Genomic DNA, 18,443 nt, shown 5'->3' on the forward strand with positions numbered 1-18,443 from the left:
CTACCATCCCTCCTGATGGGGACAACAAGCGTTTTGACAGCTGGGCGAAGAAAGTGTTTTCTTCAGGGGGTATGGCGCTTCAGGCGGCCAACTCCGTATGTGCTTTGTCACGTTTCACGCACACTCTGTGGAACTGTTTCCTTAGCATCTGAGCATATTCCCGAAGGGGACAAACGGGATGGTTTCCTTGCCATGGTTCAGGATGGCAAGGATGCCATGTGTGAGGCCGTTCAGTCGGGTTTGGACATGGCAGACGGCGTCAGCTGGTCCATGGCAGCGAGCACCGTGTTACGCAGTTTTGCGTGGTTGCGGAAGTCGGGGTTTGCTCCTGATGTGCAGGCCCGGCTCCTCAACATGCCCTTTGACAGGGAACATCTTTTTGGCAGCAAGGCTGACGAGAGCCTTGAGAGGTTGCAGACCTCAAAAGCTGCAGCAAAGTCGTTGGGCGCTGCAGTTCGACAACCTTCACCTTTTCGTCCTAGAGGACAGCAATGGAGTGGAGGTTCCTTTCGTTATTATTCATCCTTTGGTAAAGCGAGAGGAGCTGCCAATCAAAGGGGCCACTGTAGGAGTGCCAGAGGTGGAAAACAAGGTACTCGAGGTACCAAGGCCGCTTGGGCAGTTGCCTCTTTGCCCTCAGGCAACGCCGCAGCCACTTCAGCTCAGTCATGAGCCCATGTCCCATGGTTCACCAGTTGGGGGAAGGCTGGCGCAGCATCTTGCAGAGTGGCGCACCATTACTTCAGATGTGGGGGTTCTGGAGATCATAACCCACGGCTACTGTCTTCCTTTCCGGCAGAGGCCTCAAGACAATCCACCGGGGAATCTCTCTTTGAAGAGTACGGATCCGCTCCTTGCGCAAGAAATTAAATCCCTGCTGGAGAAAGGCGCCATAGAACTGTTGCCTGTAGCGGAGAGGAACAAGGGATGGTATTCCCCTTATTTTTTGATTTCCATGAAAGAAAGGGGATTGAGACACATCATGGACTTGCGCGGTTTAAACACACTCCTCAGGAAGGACAAGTTCAAGATGGTTACTCTCTCTCAAGTCCTCCAGGCCCTTCAACTTCAGGACTGGTTGGTGTCTCTCGACCTCAAGGACGCTTATTTTCATGTGCAGATACATCCAAAGCACAAGAAGTACCTGAGGGTCGCAGTTGGCGACTCACACTTTCAGTTTTGTGTCCTGCCGTTCGGATTGACCTCCGCCCGAGGGTCTTCACCAAGCTCATGGTAGTGGTGGCAGCGCATCTCAGGAAAGGGGGGATTCACGTCTACCCCTACCTGGATGATTGGTTGATCAGGGCGCACTCGCCCGAGCAAGTCCTGGATCATCTGTCCATCACCTGCCACTCCCCCTACAAGCTAGGCTTCTCCCTCAACTTGAAGTCCCATTTGACACTGACTCTGAGGCTCCAGTACATCGGAGCAGTGCTCGACACGTCCCTTGGGCAGTGTTTTCCTTCCCAGGTGAGGGCTCATCACATTCAGCAGATGGTGCACAAGTTTCAGCTTGCCCAGAGTCTCCCAGTGTTCGAGTTCTTGAGATTGCTCGGCCTCATGGCATCCTGCATTTTTCTGGTGCCAGAGGCCAGGTTGCGGATGAGATCTTTGCAATGGGCACTTGAGCTCCAGTGGTCTCAGTCCTCCGGCAGGATGTCGGACCCTGTTCAGGTGCCGTCCTCGGTCGCCCAGGACCTTCTGTGGTGGGCCGACGAAGGCAATCTGATGAGGGGGGCTCAGTTTTGGCTACCCTGGCCGGAGGTGACTATCGTGACGGACGCATCCCTCACGGGTTGGGGAGCTCATGCCAACGAGTTGACAGTCAGCAGTCGTTTGTCTCCGTCGGAGTCCAGACTTCATATCAATCTGTTGGAGCTGAGGGCCGTCAGGCTAGCCCTGAAGGCTTTTCTGCCAACTGTGCGAGGAAAGGATGTCCTGATCCTGACGGACAACACAGTGGCCATGCACTACCTCAACAAAAAGGGGGGGCAGGGTCACTTCCTCTGTGCAGGGAGGCGATGCAGCTCTGGTTCTGGGCAAACCAGCAGGAAGTTTCGATCTCGGTAGTTCATCTGGCTGGAGACAAAAACGAGACAGCGGACGCTCTGAGCAGGCAGAGCGCGATCTCTCATGAGTGGGAGTTGGCTCAGGAGATTCTCCTGGAGATCTTCGCCCTTTGGGGGACCCCTCAAGTGGATCTCTTCGCCTCCCGTGTCAACCGGAAGTGCGAGAGCTTCTACTTGCGGGAATTTCCTCCAAAAGGAGCCTTAGACGCGTTTGTGGTGGAGTGGTCATTCCTACTGCTGTATGCGTTTCCTCCAGTCCCCGTCATCCCGCAAGTACTGCGGAGGTTACGGAGGTTCGGTTCCCGGATGATCCTCATTACTCCGGCGTGTGCCCGGAGGACGTGGTACCCGGACCTTCTCGACTTGTCCATCTGCCCTCCACGTCGTCTTCCCTACCGAGACGATCTGCTCTCATGGGAGGGGGGGTCAGATTCTCCATCTAGAGGTCAGATCCCTCAACCTTCACGCTTGGTTTCTGAAAGGTTGAGGTATAAGGATTGGGACCTCCCTGAAGACGTGATGGAGGTGTTGCTCTCGGCCAGACGGCCAGCAACAAAGTCCCTGTACTGTTGCCGTAAGTTCTGCGACTGGTGCAGGGTTAAGAATGTGGATCCTTTTGCATGTGACATTCCCATGGTTCTGTTTTTTTTTTGCTTTCTTTGGCCCACAGGGGCTTGCAAGTGGGTACCGTTAGGTTACCTGGCGGCGCTGTCCATATTTAAGCGCTCGTCTGAAGACTGTTCCTATTTTAAAATTCCTTTAATTTCTCAGTTTCTGAAAGAGCTCACTAATGTGTTGCCTCTGTCACCTTTCCAGGTGCCCGGTTGGGATTTGAACCTTGTTCTCAAGTTTTTGATGGGTGCTCCGTTTGAGCCTTTTTCATTCATGCCCTTTGAGACTGTTAACTCTTAAAACTGTATTTTTGGTTGCGGTCACTTACGCTTGCAGAGTGAGTGAGTTACAGGCACTTTCATTTAAGCCCCTCTTCACTGTGTTTCATAAGGACAGGGTTGTCCTTAAAGTTCGTCCTTCCTTTCTTCCGAAGGTGGTGTCGGAATTTCATTTAGGCCAGAAGGTTGTTCTTCCGGCGTTTTATCCTCCTCCACATCCTGGTAAGGAAGAGGAGAGGGTCCATAGGCTTGATCCTAGGAGAGCGTTAAGCTTTTATATTGCACGCATGTCCCGGGTCAGAGTGGACGATCAACTCTTCATTGGTTACGCTGGAAAGCGTTTGGGACTAGCTGTGACGAAACAGACTTTGTCTCGCTGGATTATTTTGGCTATCTCTAAGTGTTACTGCTTGGCGGGTAAGGACCCACCGCTCGGTTTACGGGCCCATTCTACCAGGGGTATGGCTGCCTCTACTACCCTACAGAGGGGTGTTCCTATTCGTAACATCTGTGATGCAGCCACCTGGGCTTTGGTACATACTTTTGAACATCACTACTGCCTCGATTCCATCCGGGGGCAGGATCTGGCCTTTGGCAAGGCGGTCCTTTACTCCGCAATTTGATTGGGCATTCTAAATTTCTGTTTTCTAAATTCTTTTCCAACCTCCTTGCATTGGTACTGCTTTGGGAGTCTGTCATAGATATGGAATATGTCGGAGGCCCCAATCCCCTCGAAGAACAAGTTACTCTTACCTGGTAACGTTCTTTCGATGGGATGGTCCGACGACGTATTCCATATCGCTCCTTCCCTGCCTTCCCCTTTACAGAATTTCTTATGCAATTGCAGCTTACGTTTACGCAAGGCTTTGTGTGTCAGACTGGCAGGAGACCGGTGCCACACGTTCTGGGAAAAAACTACAACTGAGGCTACGGGCGTCGTGCGTCCTACTTATAACATCTGGTGACGTGGGCCGTTGGAGGAGGTCCTCAAGGACGGCGTATCGACGTCATCGACACAGGACGCAGACGCCGAAAGATTTTCCGAAGCAGCACAGCTGTGGTGATTACTGTCATAGATATGGAATACGTCGTCGGACCATTTCATCGAAAGAATGTTACCAGGTAAGAGTAACTTGTTCTTTCAAATTGACCAGAGGTAGATGTAGTAAAATATCTATTTTTGACATTTCAAAATTAAACATTTGTAACAATATGTAGATATCTAAAGTGTGATGACATACCCAAGTTGTATCTCTGCAAATATGTTGACACATGTCACTTGAAATGAATCGTAAATCTTGTAAAGCAGGGAGAGGTCCTTAATCTGCAGTTCTCTAGATGTGCTTAACTAATCTCTGATGGTCCCACACCCGTTCACGATGCTGATTCGGACTGATGGGAGTTGAAGTCCAAAAACCTTTAGATATCAAAAACTTGCAAGCCTCTATAAAACCATGACTGTTACCAGCCCATAGAGATTGGTTAAGTGTAGCACCTTTTAAGTAAACTAGTGTACGGGCCCATACACTATGCCATGTTTCTGAAAGGGCCAAAGTGCAGGTTTTCATTGGCACAGTAGGATCACTATAATCCTAAGGCAACATCTCCCTCTAGCGATGACAATAGGCGAAGCGATGCAAAATGGCATTGTCTCTATATAGCCTAAAGGAACAGCTCAATCTAGTGGTGACAGCAGGCGAAGCTACTGCCTCGGGCAAACCTACATGGACAAACATACATCTGTCCTTATATTAAATTGTTACATATTTGAAATAGCTTGCAATTGATGTACCCTTCTGATTGCAACACCTTTGGTCACCAGAATATAGCCTTTTTTTCCCATAGCAGGATGTGCACGTTTCCCACAAGATTACATTCAATACAATGTAGGCATATTGCCTCTGAACGCTGCAAATGCTGCGCAAAATGCAAAGCAGTGTTGCTTGCAATAAGTTCAAATATTGCAGTAACTTAGGTTGCTACTACTGTGGCATGTGTTAATTAGCAGCACAAATATGAAATATGTACCATGCCTTCAAGTTTGCTGTGAAAACCCTTTTTGCAGCGTTGTTAATCTGTAGCTTAATGTGTTGCATGCGCTGCCATTGAGTGTAGGGGTAATGTCATCTTTTCCCCTTGCATTTAAAAAAATCTAGCTGTGTATTTGCAATGGGGTTTTGTTGTTAAAGGACATTTATTTGCCACATTGGTGCATTATCGTTGGCCTCTACAAGTTGCTTTGATGTTTTGTTGCTGAACATGTTATTGAGGAAATAGACTTAAATGTGATTTTAAAATTCAAGCAAGGTGCCAGACAGTAACGTGGGTCTCTCCTTAGATGCTGCCCATGTAATGTGGTTCGAGAAGGCTCACGTTTGGCTCCTGTTTTTGGAAAAGAATGTCATCTACCCGCTGATCGTCCTCAATGAGCTGAGCCGTGGCGCCAAGGACATAACCAGCCCCAAGAAGCTGAATATAGAGTAAGTGGAAGTTGTGTAGCTTTTATACTGCACCCATCAGCACCGTAGCGGTCGTGCAGTACCGGGAGCATGTCAGGAAAGCGGTGTATTGTGCCCCTACCCGGGGAATCCAGACCGTGCATTGAAAGGAGTAAGGTGAGAGGAATTGAAAAAAGCGGGAGTAAGGGTAGGAAACAGACTAACAACCAAAAAAATAAAAAGGGGTTGAGGAAGCGGATATCAGATGGCAGAAGCAGGACTGCATTTGTAGCCCTTTGATCCGCTGGAATGCTGATCAGAAAGTAGAACGTCTTGCGATGAGCATTTTCCACTAATGGAAGTTCTAGTACCTGAAAGCTGGTACTAGAATGAGTTGTAAGCATGGTTGCATGATGGTCCCGGGATGTGCCCAGGCGTGCCCTTGAAGTGTCGAGGACTATTTGCCAGTGAACATTTTTAGGCTGCCAATCTCAAGTGAATTGACTGCAAACCAACTGCAGAAGTGGCAAAGAAGACTGTGTAGATTAGAATGTGGGGATCACAAAAGGGATGTATAGTAGGAAGCTTGTAACGTGGAGAAGAGGTAAAGCTGTCACCTTGAGGTGTTGAGAACCAATCTATCTGAATTTGGAGGTCTGCAATATCCATTATTTTGTAAGTCTTTAGCAGCAAAGTAGAGCTTTTGACAGTTTACCAGAAAAGATGCAGAAAGTAATAGTGATGTCTTTAGCCAAGACCATTGGAAGCAATGATCATGCAGCCAGCAGGCATGAGGTGTGAACTCTGAAGGTGCCAAAAAAGCATGCATACATGCACAGCTGCCAAGGGCACTGACATGCAATGGACCGAAATACAAGTGGTTTAGAAATCTGCTGCGTTTCATAGATTTGACAATGGGAATCTTCTCGGCAGACTCTCCACCTTGACCGGGATTATGGGCCCAGTGTTACGATGGATCCGTTCTTTCCTGACGGGGATGCATCAGTGGTTGAGACTTGGTTTAGTGATATGAAAGTCATCTGCAGTGATGAGCTGCTATAATAGGTTGGGGGAGTGCCTCTGCCTCACCTGTGTAAAATGCAGCACAGCCCCCCCACCTTTGTGCTTGACTGCACAGGGAACTGGGCAACATGTTTTTCAAAAATAATGTAATGTGTATATATGGTTTGTATGCATGTTGGTGTTTTTATGAATGTGTGCATGCAAGCAATTGTATGACTGAATGTTTAGGTGAAAGTGTTTGTTTGCATGTGTGAGGGAGCGTGGCCCCTAAATTTGGTGGTGGTAAATTTGGGGGTGGGGACTTCAGAGGGCATGGCATTTTTTGTTTTGCTTTACCCTTGATCCACAGGACAGTATATCAAGGGAAAGGAAAAATCATAATTTGTTAATACGTGACTATACTGGCCTACGTTTAATATAGATCAGTCTAGCCACATAGTAGCCTATGTTTGATTTACCCTTGATCCACAATTACTATTCGTTAAGGGTAAAGCAAACTTGATAAGTGTTGTCACTGGCCTACATTCAATGGATGCCTTAAGTGGTGTTGCCCGGCTATTGCTGTCCTACTTTAGTGGTGCCAGTCGGCATATACTTTCTTTTTGTGGCATGGCATTTTTTTACTTGCCATTTGCTTGGTATCAAGGCTAATGGAACTATAAGTGTTATTACCTGGCTAGACTTGCCTACAATGACCGTAGATTAGTCTAGTCACGTAATAACACTTATGGTTGCATTACCCTTGATGGCAAGTAAAAAATGCCATGCCACATTAAGAAAATATATGCAGACTGGCACTTTTACGGTCGGTCTGCATATACTTAATGTGACATGGCATTTTTTACTTCGCCTCAAGAGGAAAGCAAGGTGTTACACACTGACACAGGCCAAGCTAGTCATGTAGTATTTACTTTTATACTGTGGCATGGCATGTGTTACTTTTACTGACATCCAGAGTAAAGCAAACATGAGTGTTATTATGTGGCTAGTCTGGATTAGATTGGTGGCTCCATTCTAGCCATACTCTTTGTGTATGGCATGTACTTTGCATCAAGGGTAAAATAAAACCTAAGTGTGATTACTTGGTAGACTGGCGTATCTTGGAATAGCCTGTCTGGATATACTTTGTAGCATGGCATTTTTACAGACTGGAAGTCCTTATATTGTAATACTTGCTTATATTGATGCAGCATGCATGGACATGTATAGGCACAGCCAGCATAAACATGTTATATACACGCATATGTTGTTGGCAAAGGCATAATGAAAATTAAATGCAAAATGTTCCTGTGCACTGTTGGCAACTTTCATCTATTGTTTATTTTTGTTATATACTACCATACAAAATTGATTGCAAAAAATATTGGTACAGGGCCAGTTTGCACATAATGCTGAATAGTACACCATTTTAACCCATTATTTTGAATGTTTCCTTGGGGAGGAAACCACTCCAGCACCCTGACCCCCACCTCCCTGAACACCCCCTTGTTTGTTTCAGGCTCCCTCGTTGTGCTAGGTCACTCCTGCATATTGGGCACATACATTTACTCCCCTCCAGTTAAAAATTTCACAACCAGCCACTGGTCATCGGTGGGATGCCCCAGGGCTCTGTACTCCTGTCCCTTCCCCTTAATGTCTATCTGCCGCCCGTTGGTGGGACCCACTGAGGGGTTTGGCATGGGGTTTCAAAGGTATGCCGATGACATCCTGTTGTTGGTTGACATTGATCCGAATGGAGGAGATGAAATCCTAGTGGATGGGTGATGATTGCCTCTGCCTTAATACATGAAAGATGAAAGTTTTGTCTGGTTCAGGGAATGGGCATGGCAACCTCTCCTCCACATGGTCAGACTCTTGGGCGCCTTCTCCGGTGGGGGTTGTCCGAGACCTGGGAGTACTGACTGATTCGACCTGGTCTTTTGAGCAACAGGTCAATTCTGTGGGAAACTGCCCATTGTCACTTTGGGCTCGGTGCTCATCTATTTCCCATGTTTAATCCTTACCATTGATCCAGTCCTTATCCTTCTCCATTACTGCATCATTGTTAAATGGGTCTGCTGGAAAAACAGCTCCTTAACCCCCACTGTTCTAAAATTAGGCAGTCTGACGTGTGTGGAGTCTGAGGTCTGAGTTCTCTTTAAGTACTGGGTGCCTTAACATGGACCAGCAAATACATTAAAAACCATTTCGTTTTTTTGTGGAAAGCCAAGAAGACGAATGGAAAAGGGATAGTGAATATTGTCCAGTGCGCCTACCCTGACAGATTGGCCCGTTAGTGTTGCCTGACAGCAGAAACCTAGCAATGACTGATACTCACTAGTCAGTTGGTTAATATAAATTGGTGGGGTGGAAATGGTGGTTTGTAATGTGCGCCTAGTCTTCCATAGGTCAAAAATAATACACTTCGATCCTACGTTTTTGTTTTGTTCATTGGTTTAATACCAGATACATTTTTGATTTTAGGTAGTGCCAACATTCTTCATTTGGAGGCACGTGCAATTGTTTTGTCCGTAGCTGGACTTTCGAGGGGATTGGGTCCTCCGACGTATTCCATATCTATGACATGTAATCACCACAGCTGTGCTGCTTCGGAAACTTTTTTCTGCGTCCTGCGTCGATGACGTCGATGCGCCATCGTCGAGGACCTCCTCCGACGTCATCTGATGTGATCAGTAGGACGCACGACGCCCGTAGCCTCAGTTCTGTTTTTTCCGCGAAAGTTTTGCTTCGTGAATCTCGGTTAACGCCTCGACTCTTTGGAGTTCTGTTCTTCTCGGTTCTTCGAACCTGTTCGTTTTTGTGAAAATCCTTCGTGTGAAGATGTCTTCTACTTCGTCTTCGACCCCGCGTCCGGGCTTCAAGAAGTGCGGGGAGTGTGGGTCCAAGATGTCGGTGACGGACTCGCACGACGCCTGCCTCTGGTGCCTCGGGGAGGCCCACGACACGGATGACTGTATCGACTGCCAGTTGCTCACGTCCAAAGCCTTACTGGAACGTAAGAAGAAGTTGTCGGTAGGTCGGGTGTCCAAGCCCCGGAAGTCGAAGTCTGCGGGGCTTTCGACGGATGATTCGAGGGGTGACTCTCTGCGTCATCGTCGGAAGTCTCGTGCTCTCCTTCTAGGAGTCGGTCTCGCCACTCCTCAGCCTCTTCGAGGCATTCTCGGAAGCGCCGACACCGGTCATCTTCCAGGTCCTCTTCGGAGGACTCTGGCCGGCACGTCGCTTACCCCACCAGCCGTGCGACGCCAGAGGAATGGGCTTCCTTCAAAGAAGAAAATGCTGGCGATTCTTGAGTCGCAGGGTACTAAGCCGTCCGCGCCCCCGAGTGGGGTCGGTCGTGAGAGGTCGAGAGACACCGCTCGCAAGAGTGGTCGGCACGAGTCACGGGAGAGGTCACGTTCCGACAAGGAGACTCGTTCTTGACGTACCCGTTCCAGGTCCCGGTCCTTGACGCGTTCGAGACTGTGTGCACCTGTGAGGTCTTCGAGGAAGACATCGACGTCTGAGGCGTCGAGGGCGTCGACGGGCTTTCTCGAGGCTCCGGCTCCGAGGAAGTCGTTGAGGCCGTCGACGCTCAGGTCGTCGAAGGACACGCTCGGGGCTCCGGCTTCGAGGGCTGTGTCGACGCCGCCGGCGCTGCATCTGACGTCGACGCTGATCCTCTCAGCGCCGATGCCTGTTCTCTCGGCGCCGATTCGCTCGATGCCATCGACGCCTTTCGTGTCGGAGGTACCCCGTGGCACGGGGGAACCCCCTAGGAAGGCTCTGGTTAAGAGCAAGCACTCTCGGGTGCCTTCTTTTCGCCACCTGGAATATATTTCAGAGGCGGATGAGGATTCTGATGGCCTGGTTCCTAGTCAGGTTCCATATGAAATTGTCTCGGGCCATAGTCAGTTTGACGATTTGAGGCAGTCACTGCATGATGCCAGTGGACTGGACACCTCTCCGAAGGTGGAGTTTTGTAGGCCTGAGCCTGGCTTTCATGCCGATTCCTTGTACCGGCGCCTTATGGCTAGGGTTTCTGAGTACTTGGGATGGTCTGCTCCCCCAGAGGAGTTTGTGCAGGATGATCTAACAGACATCCTTGATGTTGGTCCCCCAACTGACCCGGTACTGCCGTTCCATATGGCTTTACAGAGAAGAGTGATGGCGGCTTGGACTGCTCTGGAGAGTCTCCCGGCGGTGGGCAGATCCTTGTCACGAAAATACCGTCCAGCCAGTAGCGACCCCTGCTACTTGACCAGGCACCCCACTCCGGAGAGTTTGGTGGTGCAGGCGGCCACGGCCCTGGCAAAGCAGACGTCGTACCCTACCATCCCTCCTGATGGGGACGACAAACGTTTTGATGGCTGAGCGAAGAAAGTGTTTTCTTCTGGTGGTATGGCGCTTCAGGCGGCCAACTCCATTTGTGCCTCATCTCGTTTCACACACACTCTGTGGAACTGTGTTGCGTTAGCGGCTGAACATATTCCCGAAGGGGGCGAACGGGATGGTTTCCTTGCTATGGTCCAGGATGGTAAGGATGCCATGTGTGAGTCCGTTCAGTCGGGTTTGGACTTAGCTGAATGCGTCAGTAGGTCCATGGCGGCGAGCACCGTGATACGCAGGTTTGCGTGGTTGCGCAAGTCGGGGTTTGCTCCTGATGTGCAGTCCCGGCTCCTCAACATGCCCTTTGACGGTGAACACCTTTTTGGCAGCAAGGCTGACGAGAGCCTTGAGAGGTTGCAGACCTCAAAAGCTGCAGCAAAGTCGTTGGGCGCTGCAGTTCGCCAACCTCTGCCTTTTCGTCCTAGGGGACAGCAGTGGAGGGGTGGTTCCTTTCGCTATTACTCGTCCTTCAGTAAAGCGAGAGGAGCTGGCAGTCAGAGGCCAACGCAGGGGTACCAGAGGTGGACAGGGTACCCGTGGTGCCAAGGCCGCTCGGGCAGTTGCCTCTTTGCCCTCAGTTAACGCCGCAGCCGCTCCCACTCAGTCATGAGGCCATGTCCCATGGTTCGCCGGTTGGGGGAAGGCTGGCGCAGCATCTTGTAGAGTGGCAAGCCATTACTTCAGATGTGTGGGTTCTGGAGATCATAACCCACGGCTACTGTCTTCCCTTTCGGCACAGGCCTCGCGACAATCCACCGGGGAACCTCTCTTTGCAGAGTCTGGATCCGCTCCTTGCGCAGGAAATTCAAGCCCTGCTGGAGAAAGGCGCCATAGAACTGGTGCCTGTAGCGGAGAGGAACAAGGGATGGTATTCCCCTTATTTTTTGATTTCGAAGAAAGACGGGGGATTGAGACCCATCATGGACTTGTGCGGTTTGAACAAACTCCTCAGGAAGGACACGTTCAAGATGGTTACTCTCTCTCAAGTCCTCCAGGCCCTTCAGCTTCAGGACTGGTTGGCGTCACTCGACCTCAAGGATGCTTACTTCCATGTGCCGATCCATCCCAAGCACAAGAAGTACCTGAGGTTCGCGGTTGGCGACTCGCACTTTCAGTTTCGGGTCCTGCCGTTCGGATTGACCTCTGCCCCGAGGGTTTTCACCAAGCTCATGGTGGTGGTGGCAGCACATCTCAGGCAAGGGGGGATTCACGTCTACCCCTACCTGGACGATTGGTTGATCAGGGGGAGCTCTCACGAGCAAGTCCTGGATCATCTGTCCGTCACCTGCCACTCCCTTCACAGGCTGGGCTTCTCCCTCAATTTAAAGAAGTCCCATTTGACGCCAACACAGCGGCTCCAGTACATCGGAGCAGTGCTAGACACTTCCCTGGGGCAGTGTTTTCCTCCCCAGGTGAGGGCCCTTCACATTCAGCAGATGGTGCACAAGTTTCTGCATGCCCAGACGCTCCCAGCGTTCGAGTTCTTGAGGTTGCTCGGCCTCATGGCATCCTGCATTCTTCTGGTGCCAGAGGCTCACCTGCGGATGAGATCTTTGCAGTGGGCACTCAAGACGCAATGGTCGCAGTCCTCCGGCAGGATGTTGGACTCGGTTCAGGTGCCGCCCTCGGTCGCCCGGGACCTTCTGTGGTGGGCCGTCGAAGGCAACTTGATGAAGGGGGCTCCATTTTGGCTTCCCTGGCCGGAGGCGACGTTCGTGATGGATGCATCCCTCACTGGATGGGGAGCTCATGCCAACGGGCTGACAGTCAGCGGTCGTTGGTCTCCGTCGGAGTCCAGACTCCATATCAATCTGTTGGAGCTCTGAGGGCCGTCAGGCTAGCCCTGAAGGCTTTTCTGCCGACTGTGCGAGGAAAGTGTCTCCTGATCCTGACGGACAACACAGTGGCCATGCACTACCGCAACCAAAAGGGGGGGGGCAGGGTCACTTCCTCTGTGCAGGGAGGCGATGCAGCTCGAGTTCTGGGCCATCCAGCAGGAAGTTTCGATCTCGGCAGTTCATCTGGCCGGAGACGAAAACGTGACGGCGGACGCTCTGAGCAGGCAGAGCGCAATCTCTCACGAGTGGGAGTTGGCTCAGGAGATTCTCCTGGAGATCTTCGCCCTTTGGGGGACCCCTCAAGTGAATCTCTTCGCCTCCAGTGTCAACCGGAAGTGCGAAAGGTTTTGCTCACGGGAATTTCCTCCAAAAGGAGCCTTAGGAGACGCGTTCGTGGTGGAGTGGTCATTCCCGCTGCTGTACGCGTTTCCTCCAGTCCCTGTCATCCCACAAGTGCTGCGGAGGTTACGGAAGTTCGGTTCCCGGATGATCCTCATTGCCCCGGCGTGGGCTCGGAGGACGTGGTACCCGGACCTTCTCGACTTGTCCATCTGCCCTCCACGTCGTCTTCCCTACCGAGACGATCTGCTCTCACGGGAGGGGGGTCAGGTTCTCCATCCAGAGGTCAGATCCCTCAACCTTCACGCTTGGCTTCTGAAAGGTTGAGGTATAAGGATTTGGGACCTCCCTGAAGACGTGATGGAGGTGTTGCTTTCGGCCCGAAGGCCAGCAACAAAGTCTCTGTACCGTTGGCGTAAGTTCTGCGACTGGTGCAGTGTTCAGAATGTGGATCCTTTTGCATGTGACATCCCCATAGTTCTGTCCTTTTTACTTTCTTTGGCCCACAGGGGCTTGCAACTGGGTACCGTTAAAGGTTACCTGGTGGCGCTGTCCATCTTTAAGCGCTCGTCTGAAGAGTGTTCTTACTTTAAAATCTCTTTAATTTCACAGTTTCTGAAAGGGCTCACTAATGTGTTCCCTCCGTCACCTTTCCTGGTGCCCGGTTGGGATTTAAACCTTGTTCTTAAGTTTCTTATGGGTGCTCCGTTTGAGCCTTTACATTCTTGCCCTTTGAGGCTGTTAACTCTGAAAACTGTTTTTATTTGCGGTTACTTCCGCTCGCAGAGTGAGTGAGTTACAGGCACTTTCAGTTAAGCCACCCTTCACTGTATTTCACAAGGACAGGGTTGTCCTTAGAGTTCGTCCTTCTTTTCTTCTGAAGGTAGTGACGGAATTTCATTTGGCCCAGAAGGTTGTTCTTCCGGCATTCTATCCTCCTCCGCATCCTGGTAAGGAAGAGGAGAGGCTCCATAGGCTTGATCCCAGGAGAGCTTTAAGCTTTTATGTTTCACGCATGTCCCGGGTCAGAGTGGACGATCAACTCTTTATTGGTTACGCTGGAAAGCGTTTGGGGCAAGCTGTGACGAAGCAGACTTTGTCTCGCTGGATTATTTTGGCCATCTCGGAGTGTTACCGCTTGGCGGGTAAGGACCCACCGGCTGGCTTGCGGGCCCATTCTACCAGGGATATGGCTGCATCTACTGCCCTGCAGAGGGGTGTTCCTATTCGCAACATCTGTGATGCAGCCACCTGGGCTTCAGTACATACATTTGTACGTCACTATTCCCTCGATTCCATCCGAGGACAGGATCTGGCATTTGGCAAGGCGGTCCTTTGCTCTGCTATTTGATTGGCTATTCTAAATTTTGATTCTAAATTCTTTCCCCCCTCCTTGCTCTGGTACTGCTTTGGGAGTCTGTCATAGATATGGAATAGGTCGGAGGACCCAATCCCCTCGAAGAACAAGTTACTTTCTTACCCGGTAACGTTCTTTCGATGGGATGGTCCGACGACTTATTCCATATCGCTCCCGTCCTGTCTTCCCCGCTGCAGAATTTCTTTTGCGATTGCAGCTTACGTTCCGCAAGGCTTTGTGTCTGACTGGCAGTTGACTAATGTCACACTTTCTGGGGGAAAAAACTACAACTGAGGCTACGGGCGTCGTGCGTCCTACTTATCATATCGGATGACGTCGGAGGAGGTCCTCGACGATGGTGCATCGACGCAGGACGCCGACGCCGAAAAAAGTTTCCGAAGCAGCACAGCTGTGGTGATTACATGTCATAGATATGGAATACGTCGTCGGACCATCCCATCGAAAGAACGTTACCAGGTAAGAAAGTAACTTGTTCTTCTCAAGGCAGAAAGTTGTATTTAAGTACCACAATTTATAAGTGTGGCACAATTGGTACATTCCTGCACATTACTTTCAAGCACATAGATTACTCCTAAATGGTATTATGGTTGGTCCTAACTTACATGCAGTAGCTTTTTAAATTGACATTACATTTTATGCAGTGTTTATTTTTTTATAGAACCAATTGAGGGTATACATTAGTTAGTAGCTCTATTATCCTATATCCGTTTCAAATAGTCTTCTCTCTTGCTGTAGATCCTTAATATGATGTTTAAGTTTCCTACCTTAGCAATGGTATCTTAGTCTTGTTATACTGTTGTCATCTCTGTTTTTCTAGTTCTATTTCATTAGTAGAATTATGGGAAGTGATCACTCAAGAGTCACATCGCTCAAGGGGTTTGAAGCATTTATTTAGTCTTCCTCATATGCTTACATTTTTCATGTGATTCTTTAGTTAGTTGACTTTGATATTTCTGTTCTATCCGCAGCAGAGGAAGCAGGCCTTTGTTTCGTGTAGGCATTGCTGTTACGAGGCAGCCTAAGCGCCCCTTTCAGTCATTGTTTCTCATCGTTAGGGAGAATTCTCAGAAATGTGGTAATTCCTCTACCTTGGAGACCCCCAGCACTTTTTCTGGACTCTAGGACTTTTTAATTTTTAACTTGGAGAGAGTGAGACCTTTTTCCCACTCTCTCGTATTTTTCTGTGATTTTAAACTCTGTTTCTTTTGGTTTATGGAGTCTGACAAACTCCATGGGCATCTTTTTGCAGTGCGTCACACAGCACCGTTAGTGCAGTGACACAGGGGAGTCTTTTACATATTCCAATGTTTAGACACCTTCATCTTGGACAAACTACTTTTTCCAAGAGCAATAAAGTGAAATTGACTTTACCTACATTGTAACTTTCTAGACCCAGTACACGCCATCTTACAATAGGGTGCTGGATGGATTACTTAGTAGCCCCTTTTGTCAAGCTTCTCGTGTAACATTTTTTATGTTACCCTTTACACAATTAATGGCTGGTGGCAGTGGTTACTTTTTACTACCGTGGAGTGTCTTTACCGCGGGCTGCGTTCACAGCTTTAGTAAAGCACCCTTGGGTGCCATTTTTGTCAAAATGGCCCGGTGGTCTTTTTTCGCCATTTGTTGTTTAGGTCCTCTTGAGACTTACTCTGCGCGCCAAACCAGGTTCGGTCCCTTTGTTCACTTTGTCTTTGCGGGGCTTCACGAGTGAAACCCGCCTCTGGCTCCAGCATGTCTGGTGGGTGCAGGAAGTAAGGGAGGTGCCCAAAACTCCCTGTGCTTAGTCTTCTAGGAGACAGGAATGCACTCTAAAGTGATTGGCCAGCTGGCGGTCTGGCGAGGACAGCCACCCTGCTGGGTGACTGACAGCTAGGCTGGAATGAATGGGAGCAGGCTGCATGAAAGGTGAGGCTTTTTGGCTTGGGAGGCAGAGTCGACCACTGGATGAATAAATCCGAAGAAGAAATTGAAGAGGATGCCTGCTGCAACTCTTGGACCGTTGGTTTGCCCGGTGAAGCCATGCTGCTGTGCTGAATCTCCTCTTTCGTTACGACTAGAGAAGCCCTGCAAGGTTGACTTCTCCCCTTGAGTTGGTGGGACTAATCAACTCCAAAGTGAGCCACCTGGACATCCTCTCGAAGCTGGTTGTACTTCCATTGCAGTTGCTGCTGCAACCGAAGAGCCAGGGAGAGGAACACCAGTTTGTGTGTTGCTTTTAAGCCGGCCAAGAGCTCCAGGAAGATCCTCCGGACTCCCAGGAAGCAGGACTGATCGAGCCTGAACCACCTCAACAGAGTGCTGGACCCCAGAAGCAAGGAAGGTCCATCTCGACAGCCAAGAACCGCAATGTTGATGTTTGTGGTAGACACGAGGAGCTGAAACACCGAAGTGCCACTTGTTTGAAGTTTGCCGGTTGCCATCAGTGACCGTCCCATTGAGGCGCTGGTGTCCCCAGAAGTCCTCCCTCTTGTCCCCACGACTGAGGCCCAGGAACAACAGGATCTGCAGAGTTGCACAGGAACAGAAGTCATCTGCTGCATTTTTCTTCAACCTAAAGGTACTGTAAAATCTGAGAGAACTTACCTCTCTGTGTAGATCTGCTTGTAGCTTCTACTTCACAAGTTTCCCGGCTTGTGGTCCTACATTTGATTTATCTTTTTCACCAGACTTCTAAAAACATTGTGCAAAGACTTTTACTCAACTGCAAGAAGTGCTTCAACCACATTACTTTTGCCAAATGACATTGGCTTAACCTGGTTCCCTGAATGACTCTTCTCTCCTCTGTTATTGTGTTGCACCTATCCTTCCAGGAAGAAGTTGGATACTCTGCATTGGGGGTTCAAAAGTATTTGCCTGCTTAAGGAATATTTGTGATCTCTTATTTGTTCTAATAACTCTTTTGACACTCTCAAAGCCTACTCTGAATGCAACAGTCAGATATTAATATCCACAGTGTCCTAGATATTTGAGGCACCTGAGGGTGTAGGCAGTGCCTGTGTGCCATCCCCAAGGGGTCTTTACTGATTCTGAGAAACCTAACAGTGTGTATTTCTGAAGTGTCTGTCCTAAAAAAACAGGGCCTCACTTCAATTGAGTTTGGGGCTGCAAAATATTCTTAGGCTCAAAAACCTCATTAGATCCCTGAAGATGGATCAATATCTTTTTTTTAATTGATTTGGTTGAATTAATCAACTTTTCAATTTCATTTTTATCGTTACATACATAACAGATACAAACAAAAAAATACTTTGATAATTAAGAGGCAACAAGATATATATACTACAAAAGATAGAAGCGCAGCATATAACAACATCTAACAATGGATTTACAATCTACCTATAAAACAAAAAACCATTTAAAATATATATCTAACATTTAACTACATACATTTCCTTCACTAAAAAAAGAGAAGAAAAAAATACACTAATATGGGCAGAAGTAAACCAAGCTAATGAAATGTCTCCTATTGCTTAATTTCATACACACCATTTCATTGCATGTATTATTACTCTAAATTTAAGGATGTTAAAAAATTAATAGTCACTATTTGTAACATCTTCTGAGGTTAGTAAGTGAATATTGTGGAAAAGGTGGCCCAAGAAATTGTGTGGATGCGCAACCTTGAGATATTCACAAATCGCGCTAAAATAAGTCAAAATAGAAACAGCTGCAGCCGTGTGGTTAGACTGGTGATTTTCCACTGTCACCTTGAAAAACATGTAACTTAAAAAGTTGCTAGCCTCACAGACTGCGCTTGATCTTGCATTTGTCACACTCTTGTGGCATTAAATAGGTGGGTTTGTTCAATTTGTGAAATATATTCATTGATTAGAGACACACCTGGTAAGTGTTGATAAGTAGGGTTCCAAGTTTTAATATCAATAGAGAAACAAATCACTTAGAACACATTACATCAATCTGGCAATATCAATTATTCATTGCTGAGTGCACCCTAGTATTCCAGAGCACTTTACGCATTAGAACATATTACACCAAAAACACATTGCGCCAACACGTGTTTCAACCTTCCTAGGTCGTCTTCAGGGCGTCTAAATTACTAACAATTAATCCAACGTATAACTTCAATAGATAAATCC

General features: G+C 48.6%; 1 protein-coding gene across 5 annotated transcripts in view; it reads left to right on the forward strand.

Moving 5' to 3' along the window:
• The window catches only part of PCNX1 (pecanex 1), a 1,666,514-nt gene that overhangs the window by 1,018,602 nt on the left and 629,469 nt on the right, over positions 1-18,443 (forward strand). For all 5 annotated transcript variants that reach the window (XM_069638600.1, XM_069638595.1, XM_069638598.1 and 2 more), the window contains exon 21: positions 5,298-5,439. In XM_069638600.1, the coding sequence (XP_069494701.1) occupies positions 5,298-5,439 (142 nt within the window). The remainder of the gene's footprint in view (positions 1-5,297; positions 5,440-18,443) is intronic.

This window comes from Ambystoma mexicanum, chromosome 14, assembly GCF_040938575.1.
Source record: "Ambystoma mexicanum isolate Mex_15411 chromosome 14, UKY_AmexF1_1, whole genome shotgun sequence".
Lineage (NCBI taxonomy): Eukaryota > Metazoa > Chordata > Amphibia > Caudata > Ambystomatidae > Ambystoma > Ambystoma mexicanum.